The sequence below is a fragment of the Sorex araneus genome, chromosome 8, assembly GCF_027595985.1.
Source record: "Sorex araneus isolate mSorAra2 chromosome 8, mSorAra2.pri, whole genome shotgun sequence".
Taxonomy (NCBI): Eukaryota; Metazoa; Chordata; class Mammalia; order Eulipotyphla; family Soricidae; genus Sorex; species Sorex araneus.
In genome coordinates this window covers 56,262,494-56,277,885 of record NC_073309.1, presented here as the reverse complement: position 1 = coordinate 56,277,885, position 15,392 = coordinate 56,262,494, and the positions used below count along the sequence as shown (strand labels likewise).

The following is a 15,392-nucleotide window of genomic DNA, read 5'->3' as shown; positions in this document are numbered from 1 at the left end:
ATGCCTCTTCCCTCCCTGCCCCCTCCCTCCCATTCCTTTACTCCCTTTGCCTTCCCTCCCTGCCCCTTCCTTCCCTGTCCCTTTCCTCCCTGCCCCTTCCTTCCATTTCCCTTCCCTCCCTGCCCCTGCCTTCTCTTCTGCCTTCTCTCCCTGCCCCTTCCCTCTCAGCTCTTTCTCTTCTTCTGCCTTCCCTCCCTTCCACTTTCCCTCCCTGCTCAGGAGATCTGGGGGACATGCTGGTGAGTCTCAGCTAACTGGCTCACATTCAGCTCAAAGCCCCAATGATGTGATGCAGCTTGGGCCTGTGGTGCTGGGAAACCCCCAGTGCCCAGTGCCAGCAAATGAACGTGGGTGGGTTGACTCCTAACGCTGTGCTGCTCCTGCTCCCTATGGCTGATCTTCATGCAGAGACCTGGGTCTCCTCAGAGCTCTGCGCTTAATACCCCCTTTCTGAACCCCAGACTTATAGATCTACCAGTCTTGGAGAAATCATTCTATTATTCTTCCATATCCAAAACAATAATAATAGTAAGTGATCGAAATCTTCCCTCTCCAATGCGGGAGGGCATGGGTGAGAGGAGTCTTAGCTTTGATTCTGCAGACCCTCCACATACTCTGGGCCTGGGCAAGGTCTGACCTCCCCATGGTGGAAGCTGAGTCTCCAGTCGCCCCAGCTGGCACCTGCACTCCCACCACCCTTCCCTGGGCCGTGGTCTAATATGCTTCCCACTACCTCCTGCCCCACCTCCCGTCACTGTCTGCCCTGCTGTCTGCCATGCCACCAGACTGTCCCACCCTTGACCACACCCACTGCCCACCTCCCCGTCCTCCCCATCTGTTATTTCTCTCATGAATCCCTCATAGTCTGGCCAGGGGTTGTCAGCTTTCTGGTTCTCCATGTTACCCTGGGACTTTCAAGCAGCCTCTGCACCCAATGCGTTTCCCAGGGTGCATCCAGCAGGTACTTAGTAAGTGCACGTGCACTTGGAACAAGAAGATCTTGTAGGGGCTGGAGCAATAGCACAGCGGGTAGGGCATTTGCCTTGCATGCGGCCGATCCAGGTTCGATTCTCAGCATCCCATATGGTCCCCTAAGCACCGCCAGGAGTAATTCCTGAGTGCAAAGCCAAGAGTAACCCCTGTGCATTGCCGGGTGTGACCCAAAAAGCCAAAAAAAATAAGATCTTGCAGGTGAAATGTGACTGGGGAAGTGCAGGGTCTTGTGGCCTCCCAAGGCAGAAAGGTCCCAGGACTGTCCTGGGCTCCCCCTGGAGGCTGGAGGTCATGGGCTTGTGTGGATTTGCAGCTGTGGAGGGCACAGGTGTGTGACTGGAAGGTCCATCATTGGGCCGGGGCCAGGACAGGGTCTGTGTGGGGCAGGTCCAAGGAGGCCCAGTACAGACGAAGGAAGGTGAAGGGATGATGAAGGGGTGTTGAGTCGAGCCTGCAGCAATGCTGAACATTTAGTCTTGACGTGCCTCTCACCAAATCTCACTTTCCCTCTGTTGGGATCACAGCCAGCAGGATGGCACTGGGCAGTGCCTAGGTTCCCTGCAAGGCCCCTTCCACTCGCTGCCTCAGAAGGCTGCCCAGCGCCCTGCACTTTATTCTTGCTGTTTTTCCAGGGGGACCAGGATCAGACCAACTGAGCTGCTCTCAGGGACTGTGCCTCTGCAGGGTGAGACACCTGTCATAGCCCCCAGCGAAGGTGTCTTTCTGGGCTCCTGGTTACACTCAGCCGCCAGCTGGGTGTGCTGTGCAGAGAATCTCTGGGATGTATAGTTGCGAGGCAGCACAGCCCTCAGTCAGGGCAGGAAGCACCAGGGCTGGGCTATGCCACAGGTACTGGACGATGGCAGCACCACATGGGCTCGCAGGGTGACAGTTCATATCTTGGGGGTAACTTCTGTCCAGACAGCATTTGTGTTTGTTTGTTTGTTTGTTTGTTTGTTTGTTTGTTTGTGGGATACAGGATAGTGCTCTGATGACTAGATCCCATCACTCCTGATGGCTCGGGGACCATAAGGGATGCCAGGGATTGAACCTGCATTAGTCACAGGCAAGGCGAACACCCTACCCACTGTACTATCGCTCTGGGCCCAGGTTACATTTTATTTTTCAATTTTGGGGTTTTTTTGTTTTTTGTTTTGCTTTTTGGGTCACACCCGGCGATGTTCAGGGGCTACTCCTGGCTTTGCACTCAGGAATGACTTCTGGCAGTGCTCAGGGGACCATATGGGATGCTGGGAATCGAACCTGGGTCAGCCGCGTGCAAGGCAAACGCCCTACCCACTGTGCTATTGCTCCAGCCCCCCAGGTTACATTTTTAAAGCTTATAAATGTGTATTTAAATGTGATCTCCTCCTCCTCAATCCCCAATAGAATTTTTTTGAGATCTTATCACTCTTAAAGAAACAGAACTGGGGCTGGAGCAATAGCACAGCAGGAAGGTCATTTACCTTGCATGCAGCCAACCTGGATTTGATCCCCAGCATCCCACAAGGTAACCCGAGCCAACTTCTAGGCCAACTTCCATGAGTAATTCGTGAGTGCAGAACCAGGAGTAACCCATGAGCAATGCCAGGTGTGACGCAGAAAGAAAGAAAGAAAGAAAGAAAGAAAGAAAGAAAGAAAGAAAGAAAGAAAGAAAGAAAGAAAGAAAGAAAGAAAGAAAGAAAGAAAGAAAGAAAGAAGAAAGAAAGAAAGAAAGAAAGAAAGAAAGAAAGAAGGGAGGGAGGGAGGGAGGGAGGGAGGAGAAGGAAGGAAGGAAGGAAGGAAGGAAGGAAGGAAGGAAGGAAGGAAGGAAGGAAGGAAGGAAGGAAGGAAGGAGGGAGGGAGGGAGGGAGGGAGGGAGGGAGGGAAGAGAAGGAAGGAAGGAAGGAAGGAAGGAAGGAAGGAAGGAAGGAAGGAAGGAAGGAAGGAAGGAAGGAAGGAAGGAAGGAAGGAAGGAAGGAGGGAGGGAGGGAGGGAGGGAGGGAGGGAGGGAGGGAGGGAGGGAAGGAAGAAGGGAGGGAGGGAGGGAGGAAGAGAAAAAGAGAGAGAGAGAACAGAGAGCCCATCGGTAAGATGGGACTGCAGACCTGCAGTTCTGAGGTCTGAGATACAGGCTGGTGTTCCTGGGGGCAAGTCACGGTCCTCTTGACGGTCCTCACAGTGGCACTGAAACAGGTGGGATCTCTCTGGGAGGACAGTGGGTCTGGAGTGTCTATTGCAGCCTTTGATGGGTATTCTTTTCATCTAACTTCCTGGAAATTCTAGGCCAACTCTGCTGGCAGCCTGAAGGTGCTACTTGGGGTCCCTGGAACACCCCAGTGGCCTGGTCAGGGGCTCTGTGTCTCTGCCCTGCCTGGTTTGCAGGAAAACAATGTCTTTCACACTCCTGCCCGAGTGTCACTGTCACACAGGACCCAGACAGAAGCTGCGAAAGAGCAAAGGCAACAGCTTCTGGTCCCCTCTCAGGATCTTCTGAGGCCCTGCTCTGTGGTACTGGGACAGGAAAGGAGGCAAAGGCAAGGCTACATCTCTGGAACACAATGCAGCAGCCACCTCCACTCCAGCTCCATTATCAGCCACTCTGTGTCCTTTCCACGGACCACATGCTGGAAATCCATTGGCACTGAAATGCCACTTCCCCAAGGGGGCAGAGCGACAGTACAGTGGGGAGGGGGCTTGCCTTGCACGCCGCCAATCCAGGTTTGATACTTGGCATCTACATTGTTCCCCTGAGCACCACCAGGAGTAATTCCTAAGTGCAGAGTCAGGAGTAAGCCCTGAGCATCAACACTAGGTGTGGCCCCAAAGCCAGAGAGAGAGAGAGAGAGAAAGAGAGAGAGAGATTGGAGAGGTCCTGTCATTAGGGCTATATAAGTGGGCCAGAATTCAGGAACTTGAGTCAGATTGATAAAGAAAACCACACGATCTTATGCACAGTGGTAATTTTTTTGTAATGTAAGAGTGAATAAAACAAAAACAAACAAACTTCACGAACAAATAATGTCTGATAGTTGGGTCATGGGTAGAAATACTCACCGTGGTGGGGTGATGGAAAAGCACTTTGGTGAGGAGCCCCCAGGCGATGCAGCCACTGGTGTCCGCATCTGTCTGCATAAGACAGCGCTTCTGGAAGCCACAGAGTGAGGTGTTGGTGCCTTTCCAGGCCCCCGCCCCCTGTGGTCTTTCTAAAGGCAGAGGCTGGACAGCCCTGACGCCAGGTCATCCCACTCCCTCCAGTGCACAGGGCTGACAGCCTGTTCACTGCCACACCACACCTGAGTCCGTTGAACCCTTAAGCCTATGAAGACAATTGGAAAAATCAGAAACAAGCAACACTGCACAGATGACAACCACACACTCCCACTCACCACCCGCACCTAGAGGAAGGTGTCCACACATGTGTGCTGCTTGGACCCACACATGTGACATCTGGCATAACCCAGATCTGGCAAAACCTGCGCAGTTCAGCTGACATCTGCGCAGCCCAGCTCTGATGACATGCAACCGTCAGAGCCACTCTCACTGCGGTACTGTAACTCAGCAGGCCTGGGGCTCAACAGTCCCTCAATTTGAAGAGCTGGGAGCTACCACAGGTGTCCACACCCCCAAGGAGGGACATGGACACTACAAGGGAGGGTGCAGGTGGCAAACCATGTGTACAAAATCCCATCATGAACAGACGTGCAATCACCAACCTCACTGAAGGGAAGGAGCGGAAATACAGAAACAACATACACAAAATACAGAACACAGAATGAGAATATATAAAGTATTCATACACATATAACATATTACTATGTACTATTGTACATGGCAGATGCAACATTCAATACATACACCAGGGGTTTTCAAGCCTGCAATGATCTAATATCTGGAAGAAATCTCCCTGGACTTCTTGTTAAAGTACATAAATTCAAAACAGTAGCGGCCGCGCGACCTTATTTGTCTTCACAGTAGGTCTGAATGTAGTGGGGTACTCCTAACAGCAATAGTGAGGTTTGTGTTGAAATATTGAATGTAACCAAAGTAAACAGAATGTAAAATGAAACTTATCAGTTACAAGGTAGGGGGTGGGGGGGCGGGATGGGAGGTGTACTGTGTGGTTTTTTTTTTTTTTTTTGGTGGTGGTATATGGGCACTGGTGAAGGGATGGTTGTTTCAGCATTGTATAACTGAGACCTAAGCCTGAAAGCATTGTAATCTTCCACACGGTGATTTAATAAAATAAAATTTAAAAAAAAATAAAAAGTAAAAAAAAATACATACACCAGTTTCACATAACTTCATTTCGTGGCATACATGGTTCTATGATACTAGCACCTATGTAGTATTACACAGCATGTGTGTGTGGATCTGTCAACACTAGGGGGTGCAGCCTCACCAGCCACACTTTATTATATACTGGAGAATCAAAACGTGAACATGCAAACAATCTTGAATAAATTCTTCTCATGAATCATTCAGTAGACTTATTACAAGTATTTTTGTAGGTCTCACTGTAAATTAAATCTGACATCATATTAATCTATAAACAGAGAAAACCCACTTTAAGAGATCAGTTCAAGGGCTGGAGAGAGCCCAGCAGACAGTGCATTTGTCTTGCACACCGACCCAGGTTTGATCCCTGGCACTCCATATTGCCCTGGAGCCTGCAAAGAGAGATCCCTGAACATAGAACCAGAAGTAAGCCCTGAGACCTCTGGGTGTGGCCTAAATAAATACATAAAATCTCAGATCAAATGAAATATAGCATTATGCTAACAAACATATGCACATCAAATCCATATTACCACCAGCTCGGGAGGGAGGTTGCTTTGCACAAGGCCCACCCAGGTTTTGTCCCTGGTACCCCATATGGTCCTCCAAGCACCGCCAGGAGTAATTCCTGAGTACAGAGCCAGGAGTAATCCCAGAGAATAGAGGGGTGTGAACAACAACAAAAAGACCAGCCCAAACAAATGCAATGTCCCTTGGAGCCAATTCTCAGCATGAGGCTGCCATGGGCACCGTGTCCATGGAGACTGGACATGGGTATTTATGGACTCTGGACCACACTGCACTCCTGCCCGCCCCTTCCCTCTCCAGCCTTGCTGACCTGTCCTTGCACGGTGGGTGCAGCAGAGCCTGCAGTGTTGCCTGGGAAAGTCATACCCACTGGGCACAGCGGGTAGGGTGTTTGCCTTGTACACACATGACTGCGGTTCAATCCTCGGCATCCCATTTGGTCCCCCGAACACCTCCTAAGTGCAGAGCAAGGAGTGACCATTGAGCATCACTGGTTGTGATCCAAAAGGCCAAAAAGAAAAGAGAAGAGGGGGCCAAGCAATAGTACAGAGGGTCGGGAGTCTTCCTTATATGTGGCTGACCTGGGTTTGATCCTCGGCATCCCATGTGGTCCCCTAAGCACCACCAGGAGTGATTCCTGAGTGCAGAGCCAGGAGCAATCCCTGACCATCACCAGGTGTGACCCAAAAACCTAAAAAGAGAAAGCAGTTCTCTCCTTTCTGCCTTTTCCTCAGTTCTTCCTTTAAATGACAACAGGGGATACCAGGCACCCACCAGATGCTGACATCAGGCACCTGCCCCATGCACGGCCCCTCCCTCCAGGCACCGCAGCACTGCCCCACCCACCCGTGGCCTCGGAGAGTCAGTGCCTCACATGGAGGTCTGTACTGTCCCCCCACATTCACACGGGGGGCCACCTAGCTTTCCTCCCACCGAATTCTCCTGTGATAACCTGTCTGTGCCAATGGTCCTGTGGATGTCACGGTCACCATCAGCGCCCTGGAATATCCAGCTGCTTCTGCATGTCATGCACATGTGCTCAAATGAGCTCAGAAAAGGGGTCTGGAGGCTTCAGTTTTCCCATAGAAACTTCGTTCTGTTACAACCCCCAATGCCACTGCACCTGGAGTGGGAAGCAGGGACAAGAAGGGACCATTTCTACACCTGATGTCCCACAACCAAATGCGGCCAAAACCAAATGCCACCCACTGGGGACAGAAGCAAGAGGGACTGTTCCTGCCAGAGCTGTAGTGGGGTCGCCTCTACGGGGCAGCTCTGTGCTCAGGGCTGATTCCTGCCTCTGTGCTCAGGGTTCACTCAGGACTCAGTGCTCAGGGATGACTCCTGGCTCTGTGCTCAGGACTCACTTCTGACTCTGTTTGGGGGGCAGGGGATCAAAATGGGGTTGGCCGTGTACAAAGCAAATTGTCTTACCCTGCCTCTACTATCTCTGTCCCTTTGTAAATGTTTCAGGTCTATTACATTGGGCCATATTGTCCCGCTGAGGGCACAGGGACCATGGGAGATAATTTGGGGCAGATGGTGACCTGAGGATGACCTCAAAGAACACGCTTGGCCCTTTCCTGGTGGCACAAATGGGGAACGGTTTGGAGTTTTCTTTTCTTACTCTCAGGCTGGGTGAGGAGACAACAGCAGGAACAGAGAGAAAGGGCCTGAGCAGGGTTCTTCCGGCGGGTCTTCAGCCCCGGTGCCACAGAGGTCACGCGCGCGCAGCCAGTGGGGACTTCTGAAGTTTGCCCCGCACAGTCACCTGGAGTAGTGGCGACCCACAGTGCCCAACATCCATGGTGACTGTTGCCTTTCCACACTCCGTATATCCATCCTCAGACCCCGACTTCGGCCCCATGGAACCCAAGACCAGAATAGATCACCAGAGGTCACGCAGGAAGAAAGTCGCATCAAGGGCTCACCACTCTGGTTCCCGCTGCACCCGGATTCTCACAGCACCCCACTCTCAAATCTATAAATGCGACACCTAAGTCAATCAGTCTCACCCACTAGCAACCAACACTGCAGAGCAGGGTGCCCAGGGTCAGGGCCATGTCTATTTGACAGATTTCGAATCAGATTGTGATGACATTTATTGAAGCGCCGACTGTTAAGTCCGGCTCTGAGCTTGGTGCTTATGTACAACCAAAGTGCCAATGACATAACAATGCTGACTTACATGTGTCAGGTCACACAGCTGCTTAATACAGAAAGCAAAGATGATTGTTCACATAGGTTTGCAAACAGTCATACTAACAGGTGTTTGCATAACCTGGCTGGTTTTTGACAGACAGGGCAGAGCAAAGAAATACAAGACATGAATAAGTAGTGTAAGTGTAAAATTGACAACTGACAGACATGGAGAATTTTTATTCTACAGATGGAAAATATATGTACATCCTAATTGACTGTGAAATGTGAACAAACAACGAACATGGCCACAATTCAAGCATTTCAAAAGCAAATGCATTATCTATGATGAGCCAGTGCAGAAATCTAAGAATTAAAGTATTTTTTAATAAGAACAACCCAACGACTGAGTTCCAAAATACTTTTTTAGAAATATTATACCATTTAAACAACATAAATTAACAAATTAACAAATTTTAAGGTGTTCCCAAGCTATAACCAGAATGCATTTATAGGATCAAGTGCACAGTCTATCAAATAAAATATTCAAGCTAAATTTTTGTGCAAAGCATTTAAATACTTTTTAAAAGCAAACTAGAGGGGGAAATGAATATAAATAAATCTGACGTTAGTTCCCTGGAAAAATGAGAGTAAATAAATACTACTTTGAAAAAACCTGTTAATAGCAAATCACAAACAGAAATTGTAAGGCAGAGAGACCATGGGCCCAAATAAAGGAAATAGCTTTGCTAACTGGTAAAATAGTAAAATAGTGCAGTGTCATTAAACTTTAGCAATCAACACATCATAGGAGAGTGAGAATTTTCTAGGAAACAAAGAATACTATCAATCACAGAAACTCATGAGGTGGAAGAATGAACACCTTGCCAAGGGAATGAAAGTCTGTGGTCGGCTCCTGGGCTGTCTTGCTTCACATGCAGACTCTTCCCGACAGCTAGGCATGGACAAAACTCAGTGTGCAGAGACCAGTCAGAAGCACCCAGAAGGGTAAAAGTCTTTTCTTCTGCGCATCCTGAGCCATGAAGCCAAAACTTAACAGAAATGAAGCCAATCTCTCACAAGAAGACAGACGTAAGGACCATGTGTAATAACATCAAGAAACAAAATTCTGCCTCTGACAACACCGTGTGCCACAATCTGAGGAACCCAAAGATCCTCCAACAAGAAGACAGCTGACAGATGTCAATGCTCTGGTTACCTTCTCTAAAGCCAGTGTGGATCTGCCACTTGGTGGCATCTGACCATTAAGTAACATTTTTCCTCAGTGGTACAGGAAAAAAACATGCAACTTGCAACTCACAGTGTCTTCAGTTCAGTAAAATATGGCAATGTAACACCTCATGTCAGAAAAGTAAATTTTTTTAAAATAATCTCGGGAGTGTCCAGGGCAGCAGCCACTATCCAGCATGACCTGGATCCACTAATGGTGCCTGGACAGTTAGACCATCAGCATCATGGGCATCCCCGTCAAAACCAGGAACAGGAAGAGCACGCAAACCACCAGCATGATGGGCACGTGCTGTGGTGCTCTCCGCCATTCCACAAAGCCCTGCAACAGAGGGGGATGGACAGAGGTTAGAAATAAGGCACTTCACTGTCCCCTGAAAGTCACAGAGAATATGGGATTGGGAGTTCATGAACACAAGGGAATCTGTGGGCGTCAGAATCTCAGGGGGAGCGGCCTGGCAGGAAGAAAGACACGAAGGTTCATGGCATCCAGCTGGACAGCACTTAAAGACAGGGTGCTTTCTCAGAAAATGTGTTAGCAGGCAATTCTGCCACTGTGTGACTGTCCCCAGGGTGGTCACACAGGCCTGGAGGAAGTGACACAGGCTTAGACAAAGTTCCATGGTCAGTTGACAGGCAACAGTTGTATGCCTGGGCCCTCACCAGTACACACCTTAAAGGGCAGAACCCTGGCCCATGATGCAGGGATAAAAGTTTCCAAAGGCGCATGTGGGGGCACTGGCTCACCCCTGGAGCATCCTGGGGGGCTACTAGCCCCCAAACAACCTTTGTGAAACAGGGAAACTTCAGGCTCCCCAAACTTTAAATGACAACACACCAAGAGCTGCAGGGGATACTGGAGAAAAGGGCCCAACTCACCTGGTGTTCCTCCAGCTCCTCCTCCTCCTGCTCTTCCTCATCCTCATCCATAGGGCTCCACTCCTGGGGGAAATCCACCTCCTCGGGAGACTCTGCCAGAGGGAAAGGAGAGTGAGTGGGACTGAAGGACAAGACTTTGGGTCCCGCCTTCCTTCACCTGGTTCACTTGCCCCCAGTCACATAGGTAACACAGCTTCTTCCAGGCAGGCCTCCATGATAGCTGTCCCCAGGCTCTGACCTGGGGCTCAGCACATGAACCGCGCCCCCAAGTTCTAACCCCCTGATCTGCCCTCTATGGCTCTGCCCACCCTGGATCTTCCCTCCTGGCCCTACCCTTTCTCACTGCTGTGCCCTTACCTTTGTCCTCACTGTCACTGACACCCACTTCCACAGCCACCCAGTCATGGTCGAAGGTACCGCGCTGCCCCCAGGCCTTGTTCTCCTGAGGCAGCAGCGTCTGGATCCTCTCTGGCTCCAGCAGCCCCCGGAAGTGTTCGGATCTGAGGCTCTGCATTTCCGTCTGGCCTGTCTGGGCCCTTCAGAACCTGAAGGGGACAGATACCGTATCAGTCACTCTCCAGCCCTGTGGCCCAGCCTGAGAGCCCATGAGACACCAGCATAGCAGTGGGACAAAGAGCAAGAAGAAAGGAACAGGGACTTCAGTCACACCTGTGCCAACACACATATACATGCAAATACACATGTGCAAACACACATATGCAAATACACACGTGTTAATACAGAGACATTCACACAAATGCACACATGCAAACAGACACACATACATATAAATATATACCTATGCTACAGACACACATATAAACAAATACACACATCCACACATGCAGAGACACTCATGCATGCAAACACACACATGCTAACAGAGGACACACAAATACACATATGCACAAGTGCAGACACACATACATGCAAGTGTACACATGCTAACACAAATATACACACAAATGCAAATGTGCAAACATACACACATGCTAATACAGAAGCAAACACAAATACACACATGCACACATCCAAACAGACAGAGATAGGCACACACACCTACAAACACAAACATGGACCTAAAAATGCATTCATATACATAGGGAAACACACATGTATGCAATAATAATGGGCCAGGGAGGGGCTCAAAGGTTTGAGTCTGGTCTGTATGTCCTGGTTTGATTCCCTCTCACATTACCTCACACTGGTGGTGGCTCCTGAGTGCCACCAGGTGTGACCCAAAACACAAAAACACAAAGGAGGAGGAGGAAAATGAAAATAGTTCTGAGCGCCCTGTTTCCCTCTGCACCCTGTGCAGAAACAGATTGCCACGGTGCAGCATGGGGTCAGGGCAGGGGGTGCTGGTGCAGGGGCAGGACAGGTGTTTGTTGATTCCACTTCTGGGAAACAATCTGGTAATGTAGATGAAAACAAAATATTTAGCCCTACTTAGATGAACCCCACCCCAGGAGAAATGAGGCCTTGGCGCAGACATGCTGCAGCCAGGAGCGGGGGTGTCCATACACAGCACAGCCCTCACTGCAGAGCCTGTCCCAGCCCCAGAGCTGCTCCACTCCCCAGAGCTTGTCTACTGAAAAGAGTCCTCCACTGCAGAGCTCGTCCTCTACCCAGAGCTTGTCCACTGCCTAGACCTGGTCCACTGCCCAGAGCCCATCCACTATAGAGCCCGTCCACTGCCCAGAGCCAGCCCACTTCCAGAGTCTGTTCACTGTTGAACTCATCCATTGCACAGCCAATCAACTAATGGGCCTGTTCTGCCCAGAGCTGGTCCAATGCCCAGAGTCCACTTGCTACAGAGCCTGTACAGTGCAGAACCAGTTCACTTCAGAATCTGCTCGTGGCAGATCCTATCCACTGCAGAGTCCATCCATTGCAGAATCTGTCCATTGCAGAATTTGTCCATTGAAGAGCCCAATCACGGCAGAGCCTGTCCACTGCAGAGTCTGTCCACTGCAGAGCAGGCAGCATGCAGGCAGCTTGGCCCATGGGTTCTACGAAGTGCCACATAAGCAAATAGGAGCTCAATGATATGGATGAATCTGTTTTTTGCTTCATTTGGGAGTCACATCCAGAAATGTTCAGGGTTACTTCTGGCTCTGCACTCAGGGAGTACTATACTCCTGACAGTGCTCAGGGGACCATAAGGATGCCAGAAATTGAACCCAAGTTTGTTACATGTAAGTCAAATGCCATACCCACTTTACTATCCTCTAGCCCCCAGACATGAGTGAGTCTGCAAGGCTGCACAATGTTGCATGACAGAGTCCCAGCAGGGACAGTAGTGTGGTGTGCAGAGTGGCAGAGCTAAGACAGAAGGCCAGGGGGGCTGGAGCGATAGCACAGCAGGTAAGGTATTTACCTTGCACGTGGCTGACTCAGGTTCAAATCCCAGCATCCCATATGGTCCCCTGAGTACTGCCAGGAGTAATTCCTGAGTACAGAGCCAGGAATAACCCCTGCGCATCGCCAGGTGTGACTCAAAAAGAAAAAAAAAAAGACAGATGGCAAGGGGCCTGCACAGTCTGAGAAGCAGCACCTGAATGTGCTCAGAACTCATTGAGTCTGGGCGCATTCCACCCGGCTGCACAGGGCACTCCAGGGCAGGAGGGAGGGAGGGGGAGGTTGGGTGAGGTTGCTAAGGGGAGAAGTGATAGTGGTTGGCAGTGGCCACAGCGCAGGCCACAGTGGCTCACACATTTCTTTTTGAGTTGTGTGAGGCCGGGTCAGAGCTCAGAAACCGATTAAGGCGCCTCAGTGATGGAGTGTGGAGGTGCCATGGGTGAGGAACCCCGGAACCCTCGGGGGTGCCACACACGAACTGTGTGCTCTGTGGTGCTTCTGTGCTTCAGGAGAAACCTCAGAACTATGTCAAGTAAGGATGCTGCACTCTAGCCCTCCGAAGCTCCCACTCCGAGGTCAGTATGGGGATACTCTGGGGATAAGGACTGGGAACTCTGGCACAGCCATCAGTGTAGGAAGAGCCCCAGTAGTCTGGAGAAGCTTCTGCCAAAGCTGAGTTTGGCTCTGTCCTCGGTGCTGATTCTCCCACGCCTCAGGACTCTGAGGCTTCTGGTCCTGTCCATGGTTCTGACTCAACACCTTCACTGTCAGCAGTAGCATTCAGAGCGCTGTCCGTGGTACTGAACTTTGTTGCTGGTGGCCCTTCCACGGTGCTAGCCTCACCCTACCCTCCTGGTCCGAGGGCTGCTAAGACTCACAATCTCTGTTCCTTTGTCCTCTGCCTTTAGTAGCTTTTTCAAAGAACATGTTCTCCCAGAGGCCAATGCCCTGTGAAGCCTAGAAACAAAGAGCCCTGGGGCCCGGGAAGCGTGGGATGAAACAAAGATGGGCAGAACCATAGGTCATTCAAGGGGCAGCTTTGGCTTTGCAGACAGCAAGTTCTGGGTATACTTGACTGAGATCATCATCAGGGGGTTTCAGAACATCTGTGTGGGGAGAGATGGACATAAAGGAAAGCAGGGAATGTGCATGAGACTCTTGGGTTGTGGGAAGCAAGAAATGGGGTCTGGTGAGTTATTGGCAAGGTTCTGGTTGTGTGTGTGTTGGGGGCTAGACGTTGGGGACAGCATTGGGGTTGTTTCCAACTCTGTTCTCAGGGGTTGCTCTTAATGGAGCGTGGTGATAACACAGTGTCAAGGAGCAAATCAGCCTCGTGCTCAGCCTGTTACCTGTATCTCTGTGCCAATGGCCCTAGTTTTCATGCAGCAAGGTGGGAAGCATAAGAAGGATATTATTATATCCTTATTATATCCTTTATATATATAAAGATATATATATTATATCCTTTATATATATACAAGAGCATATAAATATATCTTGCCTATATTTTACACTAATTTGAACTACAATCACTTAAACAATGAGTTTGGTGGCATTTCCTGGAATTTTCAAGAATTCTTGAAACTTAAAAATTACTTTAGTTGGAGCCAGAGTGATTGTACAGTGGGTAGGGTACTTGACTTGCATCTAACTGAGTTAGGTTTGATTCCCCAGCCCCCTATCTGGTCTCAAAAGCTCACCAGGAATAATTCCTGAGCACAGATCTAGGAACAAGCCCTGAGCACTGCTGATTGTGGCCCAAAACCAAAGTAAAATTACCTTAGCATACACCCTTCCTAATATAACTATTGTGCATATTGCAAACTGCTTTTTCAGCATCACTGTCATTGGTGGGTAGACAAGTCAGTCATGCTTTTTCAATTAGAACCAGTCTTTCTTCGTGTGGAATTTGAATTGTACAAAGTCTTCAGGATTGAGTCCCTGGCATAATATCTAGCCACTCTGGCCTAGAGAGACAGTACAGGGCTGAAGGCACTAGTCTTGCATGCAGCTGACTCAAGTTCAATCTCTGGAACCATATACGATACCCCAAGTTCTTTTAGGAGTAATCTCTGAGCAAAGAGCCAGGAATAAGCCCTGAGTACTGCTGGGTGTGGCCCCCACCCCCTACTCTGAATCTAACCACTCTGGCATCAGAAGCTGAATGACTAAGCCTGTTTTTCTCAAATATTATGATAATCAAGTAACCCAAACCCACCTCCATAAACTTGATAGATATTTAGAAAGCACCTACTACATGCTGAATATTCTGGTGGATGATCAGAGGCATAGCCAAACCCCTAAAGAGAGCAATTTCCATGCTCTAAAGGGAAGATTTGCCCGCATGCCTGGCTATCTTTCCTGGGGCTCCTCGGAGGGAATGGGCTCCAGCTTCCCCCCCACCCCGAGCAGAGCTCCCGGCAGCTGAAGACCACCAGAACCTAGCTACAGCCATGCTTGAGGTCCCTCTCAACACATTTGGACAGACCTCATGCATGAAGGTACCAGCAGAGGAACCCAGGTGTGTGTAATCCCATCAATGGCCAACATCCAGAGACTTAAAAGCAAGCTCTCAGAAGCGCATGTCTGCTTTGCGGCCGCGCAATATCTTATAACCTTCTTCTCCCTCTGGGAGTAACTAGCAAGCTACTGAGAGTTTCCTGCCCACATGGGACAGCCTCACAAGCTTCCCATTGTGTATTCATATAATAAAGCCAGTAACAAGCTGGATCTCATTCCCCTGACCCTGAGAGCCCCCAGTGCGACATCGTTATGAGGGCTGAGATAGACTTTTAAGATCTCAGGGAAAGGAAGAAATGAGAGGTTACTGAGCCCGCCTGAGAAATCAGTGATTAACGGGATTTCATGATCGTGAAGGGGAAGATAGCTTTGAAGCTCTGATTTCAGCTCTGATCATCCAGAACCACTGCAAAGGTATTCTAGCCTACTTCTGAGATTACAGCCTCAAAAGGAACTAGAACTCAATT

The 15,392-nt window shown here is 49.7% G+C and overlaps 1 protein-coding gene across 1 annotated transcript; it reads right to left on the bottom strand.

Annotated features, from left to right (window-relative positions):
* Positions 1-9,376: 9,376 nt before the first annotated feature.
* SMIM17 (small integral membrane protein 17) lies at positions 9,377-10,558 on the bottom strand. Its single transcript, XM_004616991.1, has 3 exons — positions 10,402-10,558; positions 10,045-10,136; positions 9,377-9,487 (listed from the first exon to the last, which is right to left on the bottom strand). Exons 1-3 carry the CDS (start codon positions 10,556-10,558, stop codon positions 9,377-9,379), a joined length of 360 nt encoding a protein of 119 aa, XP_004617048.1.
* Positions 10,559-15,392: the final 4,834 nt, after the last annotated feature.